The sequence below is a fragment of the Podarcis liolepis genome (genome assembly GCF_965112155.1).
Source record: "Podarcis liolepis genome assembly, chromosome: 3".
Taxonomy (NCBI): domain Eukaryota; kingdom Metazoa; phylum Chordata; class Lepidosauria; order Squamata; family Lacertidae; genus Podarcis; species Podarcis liolepis.
In genome coordinates this window covers 102,666,435-102,693,252 of record NC_139557.1, presented here as the reverse complement: position 1 = coordinate 102,693,252, position 26,818 = coordinate 102,666,435, and the positions used below count along the sequence as shown (strand labels likewise).

Below are 26,818 nucleotides of genomic sequence, written 5' to 3'. Positions count from 1 at the left end.
ATATATGCTGTTTACAATTGCACTGAATGATCTTATTTATGAGTCAATGACTTCCCGTCTCTTGTTCAATTCCTCAAGGGAAAATAAATGAGTTCATCACTTTGGCTGGGCTAAGTGTTCTGATTCAGCATTGTGAACCTACACACATTTTCCCTCCTTTTCTTTTTTAAAGTAAATAGTTTTTATAAACCAACAGTGCAGTCCTATATATGCTTACTCAGAGGTAAGTCTTATTACATTATGTAGGGCTTACTCCCTTGTACAGGATTCTAAGTTTAAGTTCCTTAAACATTAGGTTACAAGTTACGGCATGATACAACAATTCTGACAAATCTGTTTCAGCTAAGTTCTTTATATATACTGCAAGGATATATATATAAGAATTAAATATTTTATTTCTGCTTGAATATATTGGGATGGTTTAGCTGTCATGATATTGATATGGGAATTCATTTTCATATTTTACATTAAACCATGTGGCATTATGCAGTGGGCTAATATTTTGCAAAAACATGCATTAACTGATCATATAAGGCATCAGAATGCAAAGGAAGCAGATCCAGACTTGAAGATCCACCAACCTGAAACAGGAATGGAACTGTCAGTAACTCTATAAATGAAAGTTTATAGCCAGAAGGGAGTGACAATTTGTTCCTATTTAAATTGCAGGAAAAGCATCCAATTACTTCAGTGAGGTCAGGGTTTTTCCCAAAATACTCTCCCAACACACAATGTAAACAAACAGAAAATAGAAGAACTTTTCATTATAGTAGGTCATTTCCCCCCCTTTAGCAAGAAACACATCCTTTTCACATGAGGGGATATTAAAATGTGATTTAAAACACACCTCTTTAAAACACACCTCTTTAAAATGAAGTGTTGCATTTCTAGCATTCCACACAGAAAACTGGAAGTAGAAGTTTTAATTTGCTACCTGCAAGCTATCTGAAACCATAAGGTAGTGATATGAAATGTAGATGATTGCTCAGTGGTGTAACACTGTGGCACTGAAGTTCATGGCAAGGATTTGTCCATGCAGAAACTTAAGATACCACTAGCTAACACTTTTCTTATTGCTGACTCTTGAGTACCCTGTCATATATGGTACATGGAAATATATAATGGAAAGATAACCAAGTGGTGATTACCTACTTCTACTGCAGGCACTTAAATGCACTGTTTTGTTTTCATATACTAGACTTGATGTCGTGGGGCATCCCTGATTGATCCTGGTCGATCGTGTGATCCTGAGAGACCCCCCCCCAAAAAAATCTGGATTTTGGTAAAGCAGTCTGTGATGTTTTATAAACTTTATATACTACCCAATAGAGACTCAATGAAAAGGGTATGCCATATCATTCCTTGCACTGGGCTCCTTTAAATTTCCCTGCAATTGCAGCTTTCCCCTTATCATAAAGCAAGAGATCATTGACCATGTTCCCAGCTCAAGTACAGTTCAGAGTTCTGGGAGTTTGGCCAGCATGAGGAGCAGAAGAATCTCGGGGGTGGGTTTTCAGGGTGAAGGCTCTGTACACTGCAGATGGTGATGTTAAGGGCTTTCTGTGCTACTTTAGTCTCTGCTCTCTTCCCGCACAGGAGATTTAGTCCTAAAAATATTTACATACTGCTATTCATTAAAGAGAAAATCAGAGCCATTTGCAACAATTGTACATAAAAACATATAAGAAAGTTAAAATCAGAAATCAGACGATTGTGGAAAAAACAAGGTTCAAAGCTATGAAACCCGCAAAACAGTATGCTTAACAGGGCACAAATCAGGCCCAGGAAACAACCTGTTTTATCCATCAGGACTTGGTTCTGGGATAGACAAACAATTAAATAAACAGACCACCGAGCACGTACAGAGTGCCTTTCCCCTGGCCAGGGATGCCAACTTGAATAAAATATTGAGGGGCCAGGTATGACCCACCCTGCATATTCAATCACATGCATATTCAATCACATTCAATTCACACACACGCCATTTGAAAGGCCCATCCACTGGGGGGGGGGACCCTTAAAATATTTTAGGTGGGCACCAAAAAGACCTTGGCCCCTAGGAGATGGCTCCTATGCCCCTAACCACAAGTAGTCCTCACGCTCCCATAATGTGGGGGGTATCACAGGAGGCAGACTGTGCGCCCTTTGGGGCAGACCTGAGCCCCTGAACCTCTGACTGTGTTTCCCACCTTTACCTCCAGCATCCTTTAATGCACATCTGGCAGGATTGCAGGGACTTTTGAAGCAGCTGGGCATGCAGGCAGCCCGATTTATCCCAGGCATCCAGCTCCCCATCAGCAGTCTGGAATGGGAGGCTAGAACTTGACTGCCCCAGCTCTCCCCACTCCCCCCAGATGTGGGGCAGAGCTGCTTGTTCTGACGACCAGAGGCGAAGGCACTCTTTGCGCGCTCAGAGGCGCTGCTTTGGGCGCCCAGCCATTAACGTCTGAGGTGCCCACCTGATGCCCCACCACGGATAGACCAGACAGTGATTCAGAGGCAGAGAGAAAGAGAGGAAAGTTCATCCAGCAGCAGCAGCGAGGGAATTTTTATATATATAAAAAGCTTGGGAGTTCCCGCAGCTTCTCTGCTGGGCCAAGGGAAGAGCAGAGAGAAGGCGAAAGTTTGAGGGAAGAGGGAGGGAAGAGGCATGACTTCCCCCTCTCCGTCTAAAAGTTTCTCGACTTCCCCCAAAGAGGGGGAAAGGGAGGCTCCCCACCCCACCCCCCAAAAAAACCACAACTTAAGCCAAACCTGAGGAGGACGGGCGGCCTCCGCCTCCTCAACGAAGTCTCTCAGGCGCCCCTCACAAGCAGCGCCGCCGCCTCGCTTCCCAAGGCTCCCTCCGCGCCTGTCCCACCAGCACCATCCCCGCGGTCCGTGGGGGGCCGGCAGGCGGCAAGGGGCCTGGGCTGAGCGGCAGCCGCGCCGGCCATTCAGCGGGCGTGGAAGGCGGGGCTTGGGAGCGCTCGGCAGCCTCTCCGCAGCGGCCCGAGGTGGCGGTTTCTTGGGGCCGAGGGGGCAAGGAGTTGGGCAGGAACCACCACGACGTGGGGGGGGGGGGAGCGAGCGGAGCGGGGCTGAGGGAAGAACGCCGTGTATCTGCGGGACTCGCCCACGAGAGGCCGAGGGCGGGACACCTCAGTGGGCCTGCCTGCCTGCCTCCCCCGCTTTACTTGCGCGAAAGGGCTTGCCGACGCGCCGCTCTGCGCCACGCGCGCAGCCCGAGCCTGAGGAGAAATTAGGCCCTTCCTTATATAGCCCCTTCCCCGTAGAAATGAAAATCGTGTATCGTTTCTTTACCAGGAAAAAATAATCTCGAGAATGGTGGGAAGGGACCCGGAGGGTCATCAAGTCCAACGCGCTGCAAATGCGGGAATCTTTTGCCCCACATGGGGCTCGAACCGACGAGGTTTCGACCCTGAGGTTTTAAGAGTCTCAAGCCCACACCAAGCTCCCACGTCAGTTTGGAAGGGTAGGTTGCCCAGCAAATTTTGTTGCCCGCTTTCAGCATAAGCTGAAAGGATAAATCCGAGGCAAATCGAAAGGCGGTGAAGTTTTTTGTTGTCCCTGATCGTGCAACAGGGAACCGGCGACATCAAATCAATAAGAGCTACCGGTAATTAAAACCAGCTCCAGCGGATGAGGAAATGGCATTTTGAAACAACAACAACAACAGAGTCTTCCTCTGTAACTGGAAAGTTGTTGAAGGTGATCTAAGCATTCCCAATACATAGGAATGGTTGCACCACCAAAAAAAGCCTCTTCTCTGGTCAGCACCTGCTTCCTCACAGATGGTAGTATCATAGAATTGTAGATTTGGAAGCGACCATGAGGGTCATCTAAGTCCAACCCGCTGCAATGCATCCAACATGGACCTCAAACCCATGACCCTGAGATTAAGAGTCATGCTCTACCAACACTGAGTTATATGATTCAAAGGAGGGACTCAGATGAAAATCATAAGGTTTTGGATATACAAAGGTGTGTGTGTGTGTGTGTGTGTGTGTGTGTATAAAAGAAAAAAACAGGCATGTCCAACTCCCAAGAGACTGCGATCTACTCCCACTATAGAAAAAACCTGGCAGTGATCTATCCATTGGATCTACCCATTCTTTTTTGTGGGGGGGGGGGACATCGATCAGGATCACGCAAACCACCAGGATCAACCAGGGGTGGACCGTGAGCGACCAGTAGATCACAATCAACTGGTTGGACATGCCTGATATATAAGACTCTTCCTAGTGTTACGAGTTTGGGGAAGTAGGCTGTACGCCGAGACCCTTCTAGCCCCTGAATCTACCAAGTGTTAAAATAAAAGCCAGCCTATCTTCTTGATGAGGCAATTGCCTGGGTGATGGGCCATTATTAAGAGAACTAAGGAAAGGGGTTCTGTGCAAGATAGAAATGGGTACCACCCACTCACTCTGCAACGGTTAATTAAAAGGAAAAGGCAGAGTTGAGTGGCAGTGAAGCAAAAAGCAGCAGGCCAGGGAAATAGGCAGAGCAATGTTTGTCTTCTGTTTGAACCCAAGGCTGTGGTTATGGGAGAAACGAGACCTTTTTGCTATGAACCTCTCCATTGCAAGCTCAGGTTATAAACCATATATCACAAAAGCACCACAGTCTCCATTGTGCCTCATTCCCAAAGGAAACACAAATCCTGGGTAAGTGTCTGAAACCCCTGGGATCTCACACCACTCGGAGATTGGGTGCTATGTAACACTCCGTACAGAATTACAGAAACTACAAATAATGAATGGTAGTTTGTTGTCCACATGACATTGTCTTCAACAAATGCCATTCCATAGTTTGCACCCCCCCCCATTAAATCACAATTTATCATTTCTGCAGTGGGGGGTTGCTTACTGGTTTATTTTTATTTTTTTGGTTGAAACAGTAAATCCAGATATGCAACAGCATTTTGATGAGGTCGAAATTGTGTGGACACTGCACAAAACTTTTCACACAAGAGCAGCAGCACTCAGTTCTCTCTAAACTACCGTGTGAAACTCCCCGATAATGGAAATGGAAATAAAGAGTCATGGGTGGTGTAACTACAGCCAAAATTTTCCCCATTTGTGTGCAGGCATTCTTTCCTTTTCATGCAACACTGCCATTTTTATCTTGCTCATAATAAATTCTACAGACTGAAGTGTGCTGCTTTCTTTTTAGCTTGCCAGTTCCCGAGAGCGTTGAAGACTTGAGGCCAAGAGCATAAAGAGATTTATCAATCAAACAGTTGAGAAAGGAACTTCTCAATAAAGTTGTTTCTCATTTAAGGACATTTTTATGTGATGTGTTTCTGAGTGCATTCCCCTGTTCTTTTTTCCTAGGACCCTTTCTGGTTTCACTCTGGTCTGTGCCTAGCACAATATTCTCGCAATGCAGGCATTGTGCTACTCTCTGTGCCAAGTCACAGCTACAATAGGAATAATAATAATAATGATGTGCTTGAGGGTCAGCTTTTTAGGCACTGCTGTTGCAGTTGTGGTTTGCTGGCACAATATTGTGCCTGCCACAGATCTGACTAAGGGTCAAATAGCCAGGACTTGAAGATAAGTTGTACACCTGATAACACACACACACACACAAACAAACAAAATAGGGGATTCATTTGTCCTTCAAACACTCAAGTAGATAGTGAGATGTTCTGCAGTAGAAAACAATGCTCCCGCTTCTCTGCCTCAAGCTTAAAGACATTTACCTCCAGCATTTGGCTGTAGAATAGCCTTTTAAGACTTTTTATGGGCAGTATGTTTCTTTACCCATGCTGTTTCTACTTTCCATTGCTTTATGTAACCACAAAGATAAGATAGATAGAAAACCCCTGGTTATCATTAATAGTTTTAATAAATACAAAATAGAATATTCATTGATCCGACCAGCACCACTAGGATCTCTTATCCTGTATCCTAATACAGATCCTGAAGCTGAGGCTCCAATACTTTGGCCACCTCATGAGAAGAGAAGACTCCCTGGAAAAGACCCTGATGCTGGGAAAGATGGAGGGCACAAGGAGAAGGGGATGACAGAGGACGAGATGGTTGGACAGTGCTGTCGAAACTAGCAACATGAGTTTGACCAAACTGCGGGAGGCAGTGGAAGACAGGAGTGCCTGGCGTGTTCTGGTCCATGGGGTCACAAAGAGTCGGACATGACTAAACGACTAAACAACAACAACAACATCTCTTTACACAAAAGTCTGTGTATGGAGCCCACATATAAGAGGATTTGCCCTTCTGCTGTCTATGAAAGGTTGCTTTTTGGGTACACTGCCAGCATAGATGAATCTTCACACTGGATATGGAGAATGCTCCTTCCAGTATTGGAGCAGCCTTTTTGCTGCTATTAATGCACTTACACTGCCTTTCTGTCAAATCCTATAGTACGGGGATATAATTTAACAAGATATTTACATACAAAACCACCAGAGTTCTCTCCAGTACTAAGTAAACGTACTGGATCAGAATTCTACTGATCAGAATTGGGCCACCACCAGACCATATGAATCAACCAAACCTGTGCTGTGTACAGCACCAACACACCTCAAATGTGCCTTTCAAAAAGGCAGTAAGAGATCCAATGAGCTCCGAGTATCATTTTTGTTGTACTAAATGCAATTTTAGATCTAAGGAACTGAACTGTACAGAAGTCAAAGCAGCCTTCCATTGCTGCTCATGCATCAAGCATTCCAGTGGTATGGCTGAAGTTAGAGGCAGTAGTAAATTCTGAACTCAGAATTTGTTGTTGTGAAAGGAAAATGCCTTTCCCACATTTCAGAATACTGTTGCTCACCAACAGGTTTTAAGGAAACCAAACTCTTCCTACTGTTTTCTCTATCATTCATTTTGTGGTGGCTGTGTATATTTTTAGCAAGAGCAGCCGTGTGGATTTTTTTTTTAAAAAAACCTCTTACACTCTCACGAGTCCCTTCTGATTCTGTGATTCATATTTCTAAATAAATGGAAATCTGACCACACAAACTACCATTATCTCTCCCTAAACTTGTGAATACTACAGTTTATTGTGCATTAGAATCTGCTTGGGTCACCACTGATGTAGTTCTGTGTATACTTCCTGAAACCGAGAACCCGTGGGTATTTTATCTCTCTGTTAAACCTTTAAATTTGTGCATAAGCAGCTATTCATTCAGTACATCATACATCCTAGGCATGACTTTTTTAAAAAAGCCCTTCAGTCCAAACTGGGACTTCTTACATCCACTCCCATGGGAAGTGGTTTGCCCAGTCTAAGCTGCCCAGCATAGCTGGGGCAACCCAGTCAGATGTGTGGGGTACAAATTGTAAAATGATGATGATTACCAGAGATGCCAAGGGGCGGAGTGGATGATGGGGGAAAACAAGTCACTTTTGGATTTGTCACTACTAACTTTAAGAGGATTTGGTCTTTGTGGTATTTTGGATCTCTGGCAGAAAGGCAATGTATAAATGACATCTTTTGCAAACTATTTTAAATTTTAAAAATGGTATTGTTGGTAGGTGAGAAATTTAAGAGTACATTTCTTAGCACTTTGGTGCCACACAGTGGTAAAACTCTGCAGGACAATGAAAAAATTATCTTTTAGGAAAAGTACTTGTCTCTTTTTACCATGCAAAAGTAAATATATTAACAACTTTAGAAACATGGAAATTAAAATATACTCTACCAAACATTTAACGAAATTAGTAACTCTAAAAAATATTAATACTCAACCAATATTTGGTCTGAGCTACATTATAATGTTGTACTCCAAGAAATCAAGACACACTACAAGGTGCTTTAACAATCTGAGCAAAAAGTATGTGAAAATGATCAATGTTTAAATGGTCTCTAGATTATGACAGGAATCTGAACAAATGCAACATTTGGATGAAAGTATATTAAAAAAGGCACACATGCCAGTGCTAATGGACCTCTGAAGCTAGGTAAAAACTGTGGTTAATCACCCATGCACTTATTTAAAGTGGTGCCCCTCACATGGCCAATGTAGTTATGTTGCTATATAGGTTGACTTCATATTGTTGCATTTAAAAATTGCTTTACTGTATTTTAATGTTGTTCCTTGCTCTGGGATTGTGTGAACAATGAAGAACAAATTGTAAATAATTCACGAGTGAATGAGGAAGCTGGTTTTGAAGATTATGCTGGCAATGTTTGGGTGCCTTTCAAACTGAGTAAGGATTGTAACTTTGCTTGAAAGCACTGGAAAATTAAAGCCCAAATTTGTCCAATGGAATAAGGAGCGCACATATTAAATGGAAAGCTGTGTGACAGATCCAAGCAGGTACACCACCTATACTTTACTTAGGCTGCAATCTTATGCCCATTATTTGGTAGGTTTATGCAATTTCTATGCACACTTACTTGAGAGTAAGCCCATAGGACACAGTGGGATTTATGTCCAACTAAACACGAATAGGAGGACTGAGCTGTAAGAGCACAATCCTTGTCAACAATTTCTCATGTACAGAATTACAATCTAGGCCCCACAGACTGACCCCTCAGTAACCTTGCCAAGTTTGGGCCACAAGTCTCCCAACTGCTGATGTGCTCCGAATTTGTTTCCCATAATAAAAATGAACCTGCCAGACCATAGCTGTCAACTTTTCCCTTTTCTTGCGAGGAATCCTATTCGGAATAAGGGAATTTCCCTTAAAAAAGGGGAAAGTTGACAGCTATGTGCCAGACATCTTTGGCTGGCACGGTGTTCTACTTTGAAAACTCAGTTTTGATTGTCTGAATACGGAAGTTACGGGGGGAAAGTGTTGCTCTGGGCAGTAGCGCAAAATGTCAGAGTTTGCAAGCTTAAAAACTACTTTTTTCTATGTTACCGAGAAGAACTCTTTATTTCTTAACCTCAAAACTCAGAAGTAACTCCCGCGGAATTCAGCCCGAGTCCCCTCGTCCTCCCGTGGATGGTAAAATGACCAAACCCGCCTGCTGCATTGAACAAAGGGGGATTTAACTCCGGGGGGGGGGGAAACCGCTTTGGGGCCGAACTGTCAGTCTTATTAAATTCCGTGGGCCTTTAACTCTCCCAAGCAGGATTGGGCACCTTTACCTCCACTGCCCTGCAGGGCATGGGGGATATTATTAAGGAGGGAGCTGTGTCCTGCCCAGATGCTTCGCTGGACCGCAACTCCCATCAGCCCCCCTCAGCAATGGCCAAGGGCCAGGCATGATGGGAATTGTAGTCCAAAGGCACCTGGCGAGCCTCAGGTTCCCCACCCCCGTTTTACGGCCCCCCCCCATTCCTCCCTTAAGCCGGCTCCGAGTGGCCTAGATTGCCCCTCGGGCTGCTCCTCGGCCTTCCCGTTTCCCCGGCTGGCTGAGTCGGTCCGCGGCGCATCCAGCGCGCTCGGCCGGGGCCTCCCCGCGCCCACCTCCCGGCTCAGAGGAAAGACGTGGCTCGGCGGGCGGAGCGTTGCCTGTCTGTTCCTCCGTCCGGCCCCTCGCGGCGAGGAGGCGGCACCACCAGAAGCCGGTGGAGGAGAGACTGGCCGGGCCGATCGGGGCGGTAAGCAGCGGGAGGCGCGTAAAAGCGCGCGGCGGGCGAGCTCTCTTGGAGAGCGGGGCGCTTCCCTGGATGCGCTCGCCGCCGCCTTTTCGTTTGCTTGTGTTGCAGGTGGCGCGTCTCGTGCATTTTTAACCCCCCCCCCAAAAAAACCCCAGTAAAGGGTTATTGGGGACGCTAAGCTGTTCCCTGAATCTAGCTCCCAACAGTGGCGTAGCGTGGGTTGTCAGCACCCGGGGCAAGGCAAGTAATTTGTGCCCCCTAACCCGTGGATTTGCGCCCCCTAACCCTAACCCCCAGATGTTGCGCCCGGTGCGGTCGGGCCCCCCCCTGCACCCCCCACGCTACGCCACTGGCTCCCAAACAGCAGGGTCTTCCTTCTCCTCCTCTGCTTTGAACCAAAGAAAACCGCTCCTGGGATTCGGGGCCACGCGATGTAACGCGCCGCTCATAAAGCCCAATCTGATCAAGCGTGCACGCTGCACCTTTAAGGGACATCGGAAGCACAGTTACTTTCTCCCCCTTCCCTCCCTCAAAGAATTCTGGGCCCTGTAGTTTATTAAGGGTTGCTGGGAATTGGAGCTTGGCGAGGGGCAAACTACAGTGCCAAGCATTCTCTGGGGGAGAGAAAGTTCTTTGGATGCGCCTTAATGGTATAGTGTGGTACAGAGCCATTCTCATTGATCCAACCTCGAAAGTGCAGTGCAGGTGGTTATATAATTAGGCTGCAATCCTCGCCATGCTATGAAGTTGTTTCCATTGAATTAAGTGTGGCTTACTCTTGGATAAATGGAGATAGGATTGCCGCCTTTGTGATGAAGAAGAGGCACTGAGTCCTCTTCCTGCACTCCATTGCAACGTGTGGAGATTTGGGCAACTTGCTGCCATGAGTGTGATGGCCGCCAGTCATTTATGGCTATGTAGGTATCTTTGTTGATCATATACCCAAGCATACTTTGCCTATGGAGTGGCTAATGAAACAGACGAAATCTATAAAAAAATTTAAAATAAAATGTCCAGTAGCATCTTAGAGACCAACTAAGTTTGTTCTTGGTACAGTGCTACCTCGGGTTACATACGCTTCAGGTTATAGACTCCGCTAACCCAGAAATAGTACCTCGGGTTAAGAACTTTGCTTCAGGATGAGAACAGAAATCGTGCAGCAGCAGCGGGAGGCCCCATTAGCTAAAGTAGTGCTTCAGGTTAAGAACAGTTTCAGGTTAAGAACGGACCTCTGGAACGAATTAAGTACGTAACCAGAGGTACCACTGTATAATGAAACAGAGTAATTCGTGGGGAAAAATTAACAATAATAAGAGGAAATAAATCAGTTGCATTGCATTCACTAAAAATGATTGTTGTAAAGTCTTGCTTGTAGGATTCCCTGGGTTGATTGGGGAGCAGGGGGCTGGACTAGATTTTTATCTGATCTGGTGAGATTCTTCTGAAGTTCAAACCTGACTGATCCCCGGTGCTGAAAAGAGAGAGACCAGTTAAAACATTCTGTAGAATCTGGAGTGGTTAAGCATTATCCTTCCAGATGTTGTTGGACTCAAACTCCCACCAACACCAGTTAGCATGGGCACTAGTCAGGGATGATCAGAGTTGTCCAGCAATATCTGGAGAGCCACAAATTAGCCACCCCTGTGATAAAGAATTTTTTTGGCATTTTCTCTTCTAGGCTGTAGGTTAGATTGTTCCCCCATCCAATGTCTGTGGGCATGGAAAGTGAGACAAGTCAGGGAAGAGAGTTCAAGCCAACCTCTCTGGCATCCTATTTTGGTGTGCAGGGTATTTTCCTTTTTTTTGTGGGAGGGTATTCAAACATACAATTTCCCACTTGCAACGTGAAGTGAAATGAAATAACACTACCATTTGATGCTGCTGTATGTGCAGACTGGCCTAAATTCTGGGGCTAAGCCATGGTGAACTGTGGCTCCAATTAAACTCAGGCAAGTTTTGGGATGAGGGGAACCTGCGGCTGGTTTCTGTGGCTGTATGAGAGTCAGGGGCACAACATTCTCTCTATCTGCTGTTGACTGTTGTCCTTACATGTTCACCAACTCCACAGGTCATTAAAAAAGTGTATTTATGGGTAGCTGTTGGAATCTAGATGGAGTTTAGATGGTTAATGGTTGGAATCAGATGGATGGTATTTCAGGGAAACAGATCTATTCATCTAAGCTAAGAAAAAGATCTGTTCATTCCAAGAAGTAGCTGTTGTAGGGAATGTCACAGAATTGATTTAAGGGCAGGTCTGTGTTGCCCCCAGTAGAGATTACACACTGCAAACATTATCCATGTTGTCAGATGGCAATGGTGGTTGCTCATGAGAAACCAGTCAGGACTCCAACTTGTCTTCTACAGGTTTTATTTAGGTGCAAAACTATTTACAGTGCAGAACCACAAGTTCACGTCTGGCTCAATCGCTAGCAGAATCCGGGAGTGGTCGTTTCCGGGTCCTCCCCCAACATAACAGCTTAGTAACCCCCAGCCTTTTCCTTCATTCTTTGCGTTTTACACCTCTGCGCAAGGTGGGCGACGGAAGAGGTGTGCTTCCCTCCTGGCCAACTTGGCCAAGAGCGGTGCTGAGGCTCCCAGCAGCTTTGTGTTACGTTGAACACAGGTAGACAGACCATGAGCCCAGTTTGCACTGAAGTCTTGGGATGAAACCCTATGGCCACCTATGTTTTGCTGAAGTTTGCAGTCAAGTTTTTACATTAAGGATAAAGCATTACCCATTGGTGAATTATGGATAAAAAATCTAGCTCATAGGGTCTATGAATATTTTCTGAACTTTTTGTGCAGCGTACGTATAAAAAAACCAACTGCCACAAACTTTTTGCAGAGCACAAAGGTGAACGGGAATTAAACAGTCTTTACTTTTAAATTGTGCATTTAAAACAGTGTTGGTACCAAGTGTCAACTTATAATCTTTTTCAGTAGGCAATTCTTTAATCTACCAAAATGGTTTTAAAGAAGAAGAAAGAGATTCAGGTTGATGCCTTTGTTCTTGATCACCAACAGCTTGAAAGACTTCACTGTAAGTATAATTAAGTTGTTTAGGTTGTCTCTCTAGACGTATTTCAGTGGTACTGTAATGACTTTTTAAATCCAGTCCTCTTGATGATACCTTTTTAACTTAAAAAGAAAAATCAGCCCTTTTCATGTACTGTAGTTTATATGCTCTTCCCACCCCATTTTGAAAGAGTTTCTGCCCTGAAGATCAAAATTAAAGGGAAACATTCCAGAATGCTTGATTTTGTTATTTTATAATTCTCCTTAAAGAATGTATTGAGGATGCCCTTGAGACACTTTCCTAATTTTCGGGGGGGGGCGTTGTAGAAAGTTGGTAGAAAGTAGGTCCTCTGGAAGCTGTAATTTTTGTAAAATCTGCTAAATATTGTGAAGAAGAAGAATAATAATAAGAATACTCTGCCCATCTGACTGGGTTGCCCTAGCCCAGTAGTGGCCAAACTTGGCCCTCCAGCTGTTTTGGGACTACAGTTCCCATCATCCCTGACCACTGGTCTTGTTAGCTAAGGATGATGGGAATTGTAGTCCCAAAACAGCTCGAGGGCCAAGTTTGGCCACCACTGCCCTAGCCACTCTGAGCGGCTTCCAACATACAGTGGTGCCCCGCAAGACGAACGCCTCGCAAAACGAAAAACTCGCAAGACGAAAGAGTTTTCCGTTTTTGAGTCGTTCCGGAAGACGAATTTCCCTATGGGCTTGCTTCGCAAGAAGAAAGCCCATAGGGAAATCTCCGGGGACCTCTTTTAAAATACTGGCGGTCGGGAGCAAAGACTTTCGCCCACCGCCGGCCTTCAGAAGAGGTCCTGGACCTCTTCTGAAGGCCGGCGGGGGGGCAAAAGTCTTTGCTCCTCCCCGCCTGCCTTCCCGGGACAACGGAGACTTCTCTGCTGTCCTGGGCGATCTTAAAATGCTGGCGGGCGGCAGCGAGGGCTTCGTTCCCGCCTGCCAGCATTTTAAGATCGCCCGGGACAGCAGAGAAGTCTCCGCTGCCCCGGGCGATCTTAAAATGCTGGCGGGCGGGAGCGAAGCGTTCGCTGCCGACCCCCAGCATTTTAAATTCCCCCCGGGACAGCGGAGGCTTCGCTGCCGCCCGCCAGCATTTTAAAATTGCCCCGGGACAGCAGGGGCTTTTAAAATGCTGGCGGTCGGCAGCAAAGTCCTCCTGTCCCCGGAGCTTGCGGGGCGGGAGGTGGGGAGAAGGGCTTTTCTTCCCACCGCCAGCCTTCAGAACAGCCTTCAGAACCCCCCCCCCCCGCCTTCAGAAGAGGTCGGGGGACAGACTGTCCCCGGACCTGGTCTGAAGGCGGTTTCCCTAGGAACGCATTGATTGATTTTCAATGCATTCCTATGGGAAACCGTGCTTCGCAAGACGAAAAACTCGCAAGAAGAAAAAACTTGCGGAACGAATTAATTTCGTCTTGCGAGGCACCACTGTATATAAAAACATAATAAAACATTAAAGCTTAAACAGTTTTCCTTTAGGTTATATAGTTATATAGTTACACATCTCCTTGACATCTGATGGGAGGGTGTTCCACAGGGTTGAACTCATTCTGTGCAGTAGTAGAGCTTTAGGTAGCACTTGGGCAATGTAGACCCCACTCCTATATCTTCTCCAGAAAACTATATTTTCGTCTTTAATTCAGCACTCATCCAAGAATTGGATCTAGACATCTGTGAGGGGAGTTTCACTTGTGGAATGTTCCTGTAAAAGAAAGGAGAAGTGGTTTTCACCGATTCTCCCAGCAGCCCCTGACACTCCCTGAAAAGCAATTATGTGTGGGTTGAGGAACTCTCTGGAATAAATGAGAGGTAGCAAAGGAGACTGGAGGAGGGAAAATGCAGGAATTGGTGAATACTGTTTTCCCTCACCCCCTCTTTCCAGTTGTGGAAGCCTCTGCTGGATCATAGCTTCTTCCGTGAATGGATAGGACCCTGCTGGAAACAGAAGGACTGTACTGGATTCAGAGCATTAGTTTCAGATAGAGAAAAATAAAACCTATGCAGTGCATGAGCAATTGACAAGGGGGAAGTCACCTCAGTGAAGGTTGTTGTTGAACTGTCCCAAAAGTTATTGTCAAGCAGCAGATGGTGGGCTATAGGCTTCCCATCCCTGGCCTGCAGTGTGATCCGCCATCTTAGCTTGTAACTGCTGGGAATTCATTCATCCTCTTCCTTTTAGCTGAAGGCAGGCTACAGTGGTAGCTGTCGTGTGTTCTGGTTACAGCTAAAGACACGATTGGGCTGCGTGACTGCATTTTCCAAATTACTCTTGGTTTGTACTCTGCCTGAAGTTTCTTTGCTGTGAATCCAAATGATATGTTTTCAAGTTGGGATGATTTTTACTGGAACTTCTACATTCTTAATCACAGTTGTTGAATTCAATACAGAAGATGCTTTCTATGTCTCTAATAATTGCCCGGAAATATGAACTTCAGCAGGTGTGTTCTCACTGATCGTAGTGGTGGAAGAAAGCAACTTTTGAAATTATTTGTCCTTGTAAAGGCACAAGAACTGTTCTTGTTTGATCTGTCAACTTGCAATAGTGAACAGAAGTATATGTGTTAATGGGTGTTTCAGGTCTTTGGGTCAGTGAAACATTCACCCCTCCATAACATAAAAGATTTAGAAATTGGCATTTATAATATGCACGTTGATAGAATATTAGAGGTTTTCTTTACTTACTTTCTTTCTGCATAGCTTTTGCAGATGCTGAAGGACAAAACCTAGCCTCTCTGCTGCTGCGTTGTGCACTGTTACCTGATGGCATCCAGCAAATCCATTGTGTCAAGCAGGTCTGATTTTAGTAGCATTAAAAATAGTAACATGGAAATGTGTAAAGAAGAGCTGCAGATTTTCCTACTAATGATTTTCCTACCAGTTAGGAATGGTTGAAGCCTAAGTAAACCAAACAAACAAATGTGATCCAAAAACTGTCTGTACTAACCTTTTGTAGTGCTGTGTTTTCTGCAGTTAAATTCTACTTTATTTGAACTTATAACTTGATTGAAGCAAAACAAATACATTTTAAAATAGGGATGGCTAAACCCAATTTCAGGGACTGGATTAGGCGCTCTGGGTAACCTTTTTCTGGCCCCAAGGCTCAACTCTCTCCCTGTCTCTGTACAGGCAGTGACCAATTAATGCACGTCCAATTCATGCAAAACCATGCATGTGTGCATCGCAGCAACCTGAAAGCAGCTTGAAAAGGGGATGGGTGGGGCAGGGTGGGGTGTAACAGGGTGAGACAGGCTCCTCCCAAGCACATGGGGGTCAGGAATGTAAACCCACAGATCTTGAACTGGTCTGTGACCGTAATAATAAATTTCTTCTTATTATTATTATAAACCCACAGAAATCGGTCGTTGCCTGTATAGTTTAAGTAGGCACAGTTCTTTAATGGAGATGTCAGTTGGCTTCTCTCCAACCCTCTGTCATTTTTATTTGACGTGCAGGAAGTGGGTGGCCACACCACTGCTAGCAAGTGTCTCCCGCAGGATTGTCAAGGTCCTCAGGCCCAAAGAAGGCTAGCCACTCCTGGTTTAAAAGAAGTAAGAGCATCCAGAGAATTGGAACACTGAGCTGGAGAACTTTATAATGCAACCTTTGGTTGCAGATCGCATTTGCATCACACACATTGTCCTTGCCATAGCTGTCAACTGTTCCATTTTTTAAAGGGAAATTCCCTTATTCCAAATAGGATTCCTCGCAAGAAAAGGGAAAAGTTGCCAGCTATGGTCCTTGCTGACTTCGATCGTATAGCCGAAAGATAGATCGTGTTATTTAATGTTTTAGTAGTAGACGTATCTGTATGTATAGGACGATGCAATAGCTAATGCTGAATTCTAAAAAAACATATTATTCTTTGTTGTGCATAGATTGTGCCTTTACTAGAGAAGATGGATAAAAGCTCTTTGTGTGATCCCATGGTTAAAAACTGTTTAGATGTTTTGGGAGCGATGTTCTTATCTCTGGATGTGAAGAACCCTTTGAAAAAAGTGTTGGCAAGGTAAGTGTGTAGTTTTTTCCTATCAGGTTTGGGGTGTGGATGGGGCCACCCGTTGCTTCAGCCGTCCAGTTTGGAGGGCAAAATAGGGAGGGGCGTCAACTATCCAGCCACCAGAAGTGTGTGTGTGTTTGTGTGTGTGAATGCATCTGGGGAGCTACTGTAAGTTTGTGCTCTGCAAATAAAGAATTAACTACTGGCCGTTTGTCCTGCTTTGGTCTGACTTGGTATAAGGGAGATTCCTGTATCTGTAAGGGTCTCCCAGCTCTGCAGAGCAGATTTTTTTTGGGGGGGAGGAAGGAATTCAAAGAGGAAAGGGAGGATTGGCAGAAACGTTTCCCTTGCCCCCTTCCATGAGCAGGAGCTTAGACATGAATGGAGCTCCAGACACCAGGTTTCCGGATCTGACCCTTTCTGTTTAGCACTTTGTGATCAGTTCCTCAACAAGCCCGCCCATATTTCTGGGCATTGTTTGCTTGACTTTTGTTTTGTTCCTGCCCAGGGCAACTTTTGTGTCTGATTTTAAGACTGAATAAGATTTATAGTTTTGGCTATGCTGCACTGCAGACCAGAGCTTTCCAAACTGTGTGTCGTGACACGTTTAGTGTGTCGGCTTTGGCGTGTCGTGTGAACGCTCCCTGTGCTCCTTCCAGGGCTGGAAAGGGGTTAGTTTAACTTCGAGTTTGCTAGTAAAACGACTGTGTTGCAAAATGATGCATGTTTAAAAAGCGTGTCACCAACATGAAAAGTTTGGAAGGCTGTGCTGTAGACAATAGGGATGATTTGATCCCTGTTGCTTTTAATATTGAATTAGAATGTGACGTTTGAAAAGAAGGTGTGGACAATATGGTTGCAGTTTGTGAAACGGTGAATGTTCTGTTGTGAACCTTGGGTTTGAAGCATTGGCTGCCTCTGCCTTATTCGATTCTATCCTCTTCCACCAGAGAAGAGATGAGTTTTCTAATTGCTCTCACCATTTTTGACTGAATGCTCTCTACCTCAGGTTCTCTATTCCTTTTGATGCTCTAGAAACTGTAAAGAATCAGATTCACATTAAATTTTACTAGAACAGTGAGTGCCACGGTTTCTTATCCTGTAATCAGATTCACTAAAATTCATCCTGAAGTGTTATGGCGCCCAGGAAGATCGAATTACATGTCCTTTTACATTCCATGCTTTTAGCATCTACATCTCAGATAACCTGGCCATGCTCTCTTCTCATGCAGCTCCCTAAACGGAATTCCTGAACCTCTTATGGCAGAAGCTACACAGAGTTTTGTGTTCTGCCTCAGAGAAGAACTAAAAACAACAGACCTGTCTCAGTACAGAAAGACTATGGACAACCTTGCTTCCTGTATGGAAAACAACACTATAGGTATGATGATAAGTTTATAACAGTTTGGAACTTGCAATTATTACAGAAAGAATTTATATTGTTATGATAAGTAAAAGCTGCTTAAATACATACTTTCATCTTTCAGGTAAATCAAGTGTGAATATCCTGTTCAAAGAAGGTAAATTCTTGACATTTCTGCTTAGGTTAAAATGTTCTAATAGTGCCGCTCCATGGGAATTATGAAAACACTTTTCTACCCTTTTGGTAGCTCTTTGGGCGGTAGAAAGAATTAGAGAGAGGGATCTGGAAAAGTGACTTTAGGTATTACCGACTACACTGAAAATGATGCAATCACTTTATGTCTGTAAACAAGTGCTTAAAACCCAGGTTGCAGGCTTTCTTCCCACATGTGATTATTCCCTGGGACAGTGCTGGCAATCTGGGGAATTTGTTTCTGTACCAAAGGATGTCGCTTTGCATAGCTAGCACATTTCTTATCACCCCCTCTTCCCCGCAAGGTGGCAGAAGGAATTTGGAGCAGCTATGAAACCGTTACCTTAAACATTAATTGAAATAAACTATTTCGCTAGGATGCGGGTGGCGCTGTGGTTTAAACCACAGAGCCTAGGACTTGCTGATCAGAAGGTCGGCGGTTCGAATCCCCGTGACGGGGTGAGCTCCCGTTGCTCAGTCCCTGCTCCTGCCAACCTAGCAGTTTGAAAGCACGTCAAAGTGCAAGTAGATAAATAGGTACTAGTCCAGCGGGAAGGTAAATGGCATTTCCGTGCACTGCTCTGGTTTGCCAGAAGCGGCTTAGTCATGCTGGCCACATGACCCAGAAGCTGTACGCCGGCTCCCTCGGCCAATAAAGCAAGATGAGCGCCGCAACCCCAGAGTCGGCCACGACGGGACCTAATGGTCAGGGGTTCCTTTACCTTTACCTATTTTGCTTGTTGGTATTTCGTGGGATTGATATGGTAGTAAATACTTTAATCTACAGAGGCAAAATTGTGCATGGGTTATAATCTGTGGACACAAAATTGTGCATGGGTTATAATCTGTGTACACAGATTATAGCCCTGTTTTAGCCTTCATGGACCACAAGGAAGAGTTCCTGCCAGTGAGATGTTCTTTTCCGTTTTATCTCCCCGCTGCCTTGCAGCAGACCACTGGGACTGGTTCACCCGTGCCTGTTCTTCATTTAATGACAGCATTATCAAGTGGTCATTGTAAGTTACGCAGCACGACCAGCGTGCGGTTCTTTACTGGGCAACATGTCCTTGCTCCCAAGGAGATTGGAATCCATGTTTCAACAGTGGAGAGGAGATGGTGGCGAAGGAAACACTCAGGACTCTTTATATCACCCAAAATGCAATGTTTTTTAAAAATGCTTTCAGTTCCCGCATTCAACTGACAGTCATCAAATGGAGAGAAAGCATGTGATGTGAACCAGGCCTGTAATTAAACTTCTTAATTGCTTAACGCCCCAGCCTCTAGGCAACATACAATATAAGGAGTATGTCATTTGTATCATAGACTGTGGCACTTGTCTTTTTCTTTCTGTATGGTAAAAGTGTTGGGAAAGAATAGCAGTGTCAGGATAATAATAATAGTTAAGGTAGTAAGTACCATTGTTTCAGGCAATATTTATTTTCGAAGCATTTTTATTAATGCCTTCTGACCTTAGCTCGCAAAATTTAAAGTGGCAACTATAGCCATGAAGCAGATGGGTGCAACCCGGCAAAGCACAGCCATAAGACGTACATGAAAACCAGTAAAACAGGTCAGCAATGATAATGGCAGCAAGGAGTTCAAATGTGCCCCTAAATGCCTAGATTAATTTTTTTTAATAAAAAAAAATCTGGTGCATAAAAAAACCCAAGAGTAGGTCCTGGACAGAAAACGATTTCCATAAATTTGTCCCTGCGAGCCACTAACAAATTCAGAAGGTGGAGGCATTATAATCAGTGTCTCTAATGACCTTAAGAATGGGGCAGGCTCGTATGGAAGTTGGCAGTCATTCAGATACCCAGCTATTATATAGCTGTTTATTCTCTGTAGATGTCCCAAGTTTCTACCAAGGTTTAAAGGTGAAAAAAAAGTGAGAGAACCTGCAGTATCCACTGAGATGCAGTTTTGTCATTTTGAAAAATATTACATCTGTAGTCTGGCATTTCATTTGTCTATTGCTGCATTATCTTTTTATGTGAGACCTATTTATATCAAATACTGGCTTATGTATGTTTTCCAACTATATTTTCACAGCTCTTCAATTTCTGCAGAAATCTGTGCTTGAAATAGAGGAAGAAAACAGGTGAGAACTGCTCCGTGTAAAATGTGTGCTGGTTGGAATGTGAGACACACTGTGTAGGGACACAACAAGGTCCGTTTGGAACAATATTGCCCTTGTACTTCTTTTGAATTCCCTGAGATGGATGAGATGCAGCAATCTGTGATTCATAGATAAGTTCCTGGAGTTCAGTCACGCTCTGTGGAGAGGAAACATTGCTGTTTGGTTTTCTTTAAGAGTTTATCCAAACAATTCTGAAATCTGAGAGGAATGCAGAAGAATATAAAAACAGTTGTTGAATGGTGCTGTTTAGAGTTCTGTTTAGCAAATTTCCCCCAGTAAGTGAGGACTTGCTTTTTTAATTCCAGGGGCAGAAATTAAGAGCAGTGAGAGGATGTGATTTTTCGATGGGCTGGCCAATCTAATCCTGAAGATTCAGAGGGTGGGTTGTAGCCTTTGGCTGTATTTGACAACATGTTTTCTACAACTAGGATTCTTTATTGCTACTAATATGGAAGGGGGGGCCCTTTGTTTTCCTTGAATGGAGAATTCCTGAGATTCAGTATGTTTTAGACTCTGTTTAGAAAGCAACTCGAGTGAAGCCATTTGGAATTGAGCTTAGTTTTAAGCTTGGTTTTCTACAGCCTAATAGTATGGTCCCTTTCCTTGATGATAATAAAAATGTAAGAACCAACTCATTGGTGAAAAAGAGCCCAGAATGTTTTTAAGCTGCAGAGAGGTGTACCCTTTTAACGGCAAACGGGTTATTGTATTTTAATATTCTGTTGGAAGCCGCCCAGAGTGGCTGGGGAAACCCAGCCAGATGGGTGGGGTATAAATAATAAATTATTATTATTATTATTATTATTATTATTATTATTATTATTATTATTATTCCCACACAAATAACTTGGTCTCACTTATCTGCTAAGCCTAACAGTTGTTGGTGGCAATTGCAAAACCAGCCAGCAACTTGTTCCTTAAACAGATACTACATCAATATGTAAGTCCTTTTGAATTTTAAAAAGATTGCTGTTCTAAGAAATATAGCAGTCATGAAGAATACGAAAAAGAGAGAAAACAACTCACTGACTTACTGAGCTTGTGCAGAAAGCAGAGCTTGCCTATCCCGTTAGGCAGGATGAGGCCACTGCTTCAGACGGCGGAAGCCTTCCTGGTGCCCTGCCACTCAAGCAGCTGTGGTGGCAAAGTGCTGCTGCTATCAGCACCAATTTTAGGATCTTAGATCTTGCCCCAAATTGGCACTGATAGCAGTGTGGTGTCTCTGACAGCTGCGGATGCGGCAGAGCATGTTTCACACACCAACTCTTATTAGAAGCATTGATAATCTCTCCACGCATACTCTTTTTGTTGATTTTTCTTTGTCGATCATTTTCTGAGACCCTGTTATGTGTCTCTCCCCTCCCCTGTTGATAGCGCAGTGCATGAGACCATAACAGTTCCTTCTCCCTGGTGGTGCCTACATTGTTGAAATCCCTTCCAAGGTCAACTCATTGATTGTGGGGTTTGCATGGCACATTAAGACATGGTTATTTCAACAAAGTTGAAGTTGGTCATTGCCTGTGATGGAAACTCGTGTCACAGTTAATGGATTAATTTGATGCTGCCATAATACACGTTCAAGTGACTAATACCGCTATTCATTTTCAATTTTCTTATACATTTAAAGGAAGCTCAGTGGAAATCGCATTGCTCAAACTCGGCTGATGCACGATTTGTTGATGGGTGTTAAAGTTTCAATGATGTTGATACAAAAAATTCAGGAAAACGTTCAGGGAAATTTCTGGAAGACGTTAGATTCTCCTATTTGGCAAAGTATGTGTGGACTACTGAACCATTTTTCACACTTCTTAATTAATGGTAAGTAGTGCTGATATTTAAGGGTGGTTTTTTAAACGCTTCTTACTATATTGGGCATTGCCTTTTAGTAAGAAGATAAGAGTCATTCTGAAGGAAGAGCAATATGAGGGAACCTCTTGGTGGTTTGATGTATGTTTTTTTTTTTTTTTACATTTTAACAGTGCAGGGTTTGGAAAGAGAGTTGCCTTGTTTTGCTGTCTGCATTGTGTCCTTAATGGAGAAATACAGCTCAGCTAGAGGATGAAGATGGCGCTGTGGGTTAAACCACAGAGCCTAGGACTTGCCGATCAGAAGGTCAGCGGATCGAATCCCCGCAACGGGGTGAGCTCCTGTTGCTCAGTCCCTGATCCTGCCAACCTAGCAATTCGAAAGCACGTCAAAGTGCAACTAGATAAATAGGTACCGCTCTGGTGGGAAGGTAAACGGCGTTTCCGTGCGCTGCTCTGGTTTGCCAGAAGTGGCTTAGTCATGCTGGCCACATGACCCGGAAGCTGTACGCCGGCTCCCTCAGCCAATAAAGTGAGATGAGCGCCACAACCCCAGAGTCGGCCACGACTGGACCTAATGGTCAGGGGTCCCTTTACCTTTACCTTTATAGGATGCAGACCAATTTTCTGAAGCTGTAATCAGGAGGCGTAATCATCAGAAGTCCTCTGCCCCCAACCCCAATTAGTGGGAGCATGCGCTGGATTGCAACCCCTTATGTAAATACAAGGAATCCTTCTGTTTACGGAAGGGCTACCTTGTATCGAAGCCAGCATCCCTAGTAAGAATTGCCACTATCATTTGTTAATAGAAAATATTTCTAAAAAGATGTTGTGCTGTTGCCTTGCCAATACATCAGCAGCAAACTAGATGCCTGCTTAGTTGTGAGTACCTGCTGTTTAGGCTTGTAATGTGGGCGCTAAAATGTTAAAGAAGATGCAGATTCTAGATTTCCATTATATGTTGTGTAAGTTCCCAGAGTTCTCCACTGCACTTATTGCTGTGAGCGTTCTCCCCTGGTTTTCTTTGCACTATACGTGCTACGGTTACTGTGTTGGATGCCGGCAACAATAAAAATGGAATATATTAAGAATAATTAGCAGTTCTAGAAAACAATAAATCTGAAAGAGAATCTAAATGTCCTTTGCAATACTAATATATTTCAATTTTATTTCTGCAGAAGACCTCTTACAGACTGTCCAGACTACAGCAGGGTTGGCTGTTGTTCTCTTTATTAAGACCATGTTTGAACCAGGTGAAAAGCTACCTTGTTTGGTAAGTGTGTTTCCCTTGGAAAAGTTAAAAAAACAACAACCCACAATTTACTTAATTTTCAAATTGAAAGTAGTCATAGGGTGAGATCCAGTGTAGCGTGAGTGGCATACATGTGTTCTCAAGCAGCAGGATTTGTCCTTCCTCTCTCCCCGTGCCCTGCAGCCCCCCCCCAATTATTTTGGAGCACTGGGGCAGATTCTGGGGATGTGGGGGGCTCCACAGGGAGGGGAGGGGAGAAATCAGAAGATTCATCATGCAGGCAAATTTATGATGAGTCAGTGAGCAGACAGCTTTGGATGGCAGTCAAAATGTGTTAAGTCAGCAGTTGGAAGGGAGAGCTGTTCTGAAAAATATAGTGGCCGTCTCAGTGTTGTTCGCAATATTTTGTGCTTTATAGATAATAATAATGATTTATTGTTTATACCCTGCCCATCTGGCTGGGTTTCCCCAGCCACTCTGGGTGGCTTCCAACAGAACATTAAAATACAATAATCTAGTAAACATTAAAAGCTTCCCTAAACTAGCCCCTATTAGAAGAATTGTTAGTCATTTCATAGTACAATCCTATACGTGTCTACTCAGAAATAAAACCCTTTTTTCAATGGAAATTCCTTGCAGAGTGCCTTAGAGCGCAGTCCTGCACGTTCCTGGTTAGAATTTGCTCCTGTAGAGTTCAGTGGGGCAGACTCCCAGTTAAGTGTGCATAGGGTTGCAGCCTTACAGCACAATCATAACCCTGTCTGCTCAGAAGTAAAAACTATCAGTTGTATTGAATTTGGTGGGAAATGAAATCTATGCATGTGTTCTCAAAAGTAAAAACCCACTTGGCGTCAGTTGGACTTTCTCCTCAAGTGTGCATAAAAGGTAAAGGGATCCCTGACCATTAAGTCCAGTCGCAGACGACTCTGGGGTTGCAGCACTCATCTCGCTTTAATGGCCAAGGGAGTCGGCGTTTGTCCTCAGACAGCCTCCGGGTCATGTGGCCAGCATGACTAAGCCGCTTCTGGCAAGACCAGAGCAGCGCACGGAAATGCCATTTACCTTCCTGCCGGAGTGGTACCTATTTATCTACTTGCACTTTGACGTGCTTTTGAACTGCTAGGTTGGCAGGAGCAGAGACCGAGCAACAGGAGCTCACCCCATCGTGGGGATTCGAACCGCCAGCCTTCTGATTGGCAAGCCCTAGGCTCTGTGGTTTAGACCACAGCGCCACCCATGTCCCGATCAAGTTTGCATAGGATTGCACTATTTATTTTACGCTTGTTAAACTTGTATAGGCTGCCAATTTTCTGAACAATTATTGAGTCTGGTGCTTTCTGAATCCTAGATAATTTGTGGTGGTACTAGTACAGTTGTACCTCAGAAGTTGAACAGAACCCATTCCGGAAGTCCGTTCAGAAATGTTCAGCTTCCAAAGTGTGGCTTCTGATTGGCTGCAGGAAGCTCCTGCAGCCAATCGGAAGCCATGGAAGCCCCATTGGATGTTTGGCTTCCAAAAGAACGTTCAAAAACTGGAACATTTACTTCCGGTTTTCGATCGTTTGGGAGCCAAAACGTTTGACTCCCAAGGCGTTCAGGAGCCGAGGTATGACTGTATACTGAATTGCTGAATTGTTCAGTGGTGGGAATCCCAAGGAAAAAATAACTTGAGAAAGGTATTAGAAAATGCTGCTGAGTTTTTGCCTCGTTTCCCTTTTAGAGTGATTTGATCTTTCTATTCTAAATGGAAAGCTTGGGATAAGTGTATTTTACAAGCCTAGCACTGATCATGGGAGCAGAGAACAAAGAGATTAAATTTATAATTTATCGTTGTGACGTTAACCTATGAGAGTGCTGGAGGTGAAATAGTTAAACAGGTTACCCAATCAGAAACCAGGGGGGTGGAGTCAGAGGGACTAAAACCAGGGAGGAGTTTGTTGGGAGTTGGGTGGTTGGTTGGAGTGTGAGTGAATTGTGATAGAGTCAGTGGGGAGGTTGAGTTAGTGTAGCGAAATAAGCTGAGTCAGGAACAGTTAGGAGCTAGGAAGACAAGGAAATATCTGAGATGTGGTTTAGTGAGTGAGAGCAGGTAGCAGAAGTTATAGGTCTGGATAGGCACCCCATGATTGTAATTGACCGATACCATTTATGAAACCACACGCTTGTTAAACTTCAATAAATAAACAGAAGTTTATGTTCCAAGTTAACCCTGACTGGACTCAGTATTGTACCAGGTAGGGCCTGGGTGGTGGCAGTGAGAAATAAAGTGGTGGCACAGGGATCAATAGACGGTGAAACGTCCGGGGATCCTGTGTGATCACCACAGTAGTGGATAGGCATAACTACTTGTGCTTAATAGTGCCATGATGGAAAACATGCAAAGAATCATAGAATCGTAAAGTGGGAAGGGACCCTGAGGATCATCTAGTCCAACCCCCGCATTGCAGGAATATTCAGTTGTCCCATCTGGGGATCCAACTTGGAACCTTGGCATTATCAGCACCAGGCTCTAACCAGCTGAGCTATCCAGGCTGAAAGACCATTTACATGTTAGCAGCTAGTATTGTGCTTCCTTGCAGTTTTCTAAGGGTCTGGCAAACCTTCCCTGTGGTTTAATTAACACTGTATTGCCTTTTGCAGATCAGCGACTTGCTTTGTGGCTCACTGAAGCATTCTGACTTACCAGACTGGTTTGTGGACAGCTGTGGGAGTCTTTGCACTGCTGAGCTTTCTGACTCGGTCCTCCTTTTCCTCTGCCACGGAGCACTCGCTATGCTAGAGTGGAAGAATGGCAGCATGGACCGGAGTATGGAGAAGCTGCTCTTAGATATTGCCTTGACTTTGCTGACCTTGAGTGCACGGTAAAAGTACATTTTTAAATGGTGTTTCGTTTAGCTGGAACTTGGGTTCGCCCATTACTAGAGCTCAGGTTGCATTATAATATAAATTGTGAATAAAATATGGTAAAAAATATATCAGCGAATAGAATCAGAGAATTGTAGAGATGGAAGGAACCATCACCTGGTCCAACCTTGGCAGGGGGTTGGACTTGATGGCCCTTGTGGTCTCTTCCAACTCTATGATTCTATGAACCTGCTGCAATGCAATCTTTTGCCCCGTGTGGAACTTGAACCCACAATCCTGAGATTAAGAGTCTCATGCTGTACCAACTGAGTTATCCTAGCAGAACCTTAAATATCACCACCACAAGCCGTCCCAAATTAAAAGGCCTTGCAGTGTTTTGGAAGGGGACCTGGGCTTTGGCAAGTCTGTATAGGAAAAGAGGTCCAGTGTTGTGGGACAGCTGCAGCCGAATCCTTAACGCATGTTAGCAGAAGTGCTGAATTGACCTAAATCTTTCACTTGGTCTGATTGTGGATCAAGGACATTCTTCTTCTTCTTCAATTGGACAATGTGGATTCATAGGGAAATAAAAGGATTCATAGAGTTGGAAGGGACCCTGAGGATCATCTATCCAACCTGAATATGCAGCTGCCACCATACAGGATTGAA

The 26,818-nt window shown here is 44.3% G+C and overlaps 2 protein-coding genes and 1 long non-coding RNA gene across 13 annotated transcripts in view; 2 read left to right on the top strand and 1 right to left on the bottom strand.

Moving 5' to 3' along the window:
• Positions 1–3,263, bottom strand: part of PLEKHH2 (pleckstrin homology, MyTH4 and FERM domain containing H2) — a 130,296-nt gene extending 127,033 nt beyond the window's left edge. The window contains exon 1 of one of the 3 annotated variants that reach the window (XR_014523526.1): positions 2,755–3,263. The gene's annotated coding sequence lies outside the window, so the exon portion shown is untranslated. The remainder of the gene's footprint in view (positions 1–2,754) is intronic. The other 2 variants (XM_083494099.1, XM_083494100.1) reach the window with 2 other exon arrangements.
• Positions 3,264–3,289: 26 nt separating this feature from the next.
• On the top strand, positions 3,290–5,282 carry LOC310702921. 2 transcript variants are annotated; one of them, XR_014523793.1, is made up of 2 exons: positions 3,290–3,711; positions 5,184–5,282. It is a non-coding gene; the product is annotated as an uncharacterized lncRNA (long non-coding RNA). The 2 variants fall into 2 exon arrangements; XR_014523794.1 differs by having other exon boundaries at positions 3,290–3,772.
• Positions 5,283–9,345: 4,063 nt separating this feature from the next.
• Positions 9,346–26,818, top strand: part of THADA (THADA armadillo repeat containing) — a 155,604-nt gene continuing 138,131 nt past the window's right edge. For 2 of the 8 annotated variants that reach the window (XM_083494030.1, XM_083494023.1), the window contains exons 1-10: positions 9,347–9,520; positions 12,461–12,560; positions 15,254–15,348; positions 16,432–16,562; positions 17,786–17,934; positions 18,041–18,073; positions 20,161–20,209; positions 21,876–22,066; positions 23,232–23,326; positions 25,946–26,166. In XM_083494030.1, coding sequence (XP_083350156.1) covers positions 12,485–12,560; positions 15,254–15,348; positions 16,432–16,562; positions 17,786–17,934; positions 18,041–18,073; positions 20,161–20,209; positions 21,876–22,066; positions 23,232–23,326; positions 25,946–26,166 — 1,040 coding nt within the window. In that variant the 5' untranslated portion in view covers positions 9,347–9,520; positions 12,461–12,484. Of the gene's footprint in view, positions 9,629–10,417; positions 10,438–12,147; positions 12,375–12,460; positions 12,561–15,253; positions 15,349–16,431; positions 16,563–17,785; positions 17,935–18,040; positions 18,074–20,160; positions 20,210–21,875; positions 22,067–23,231; positions 23,327–25,945; positions 26,167–26,818 lie in introns of those variants that run through there. The other 6 variants (XM_083494029.1, XM_083494026.1, XM_083494025.1 and 3 more) reach the window with 6 other exon arrangements.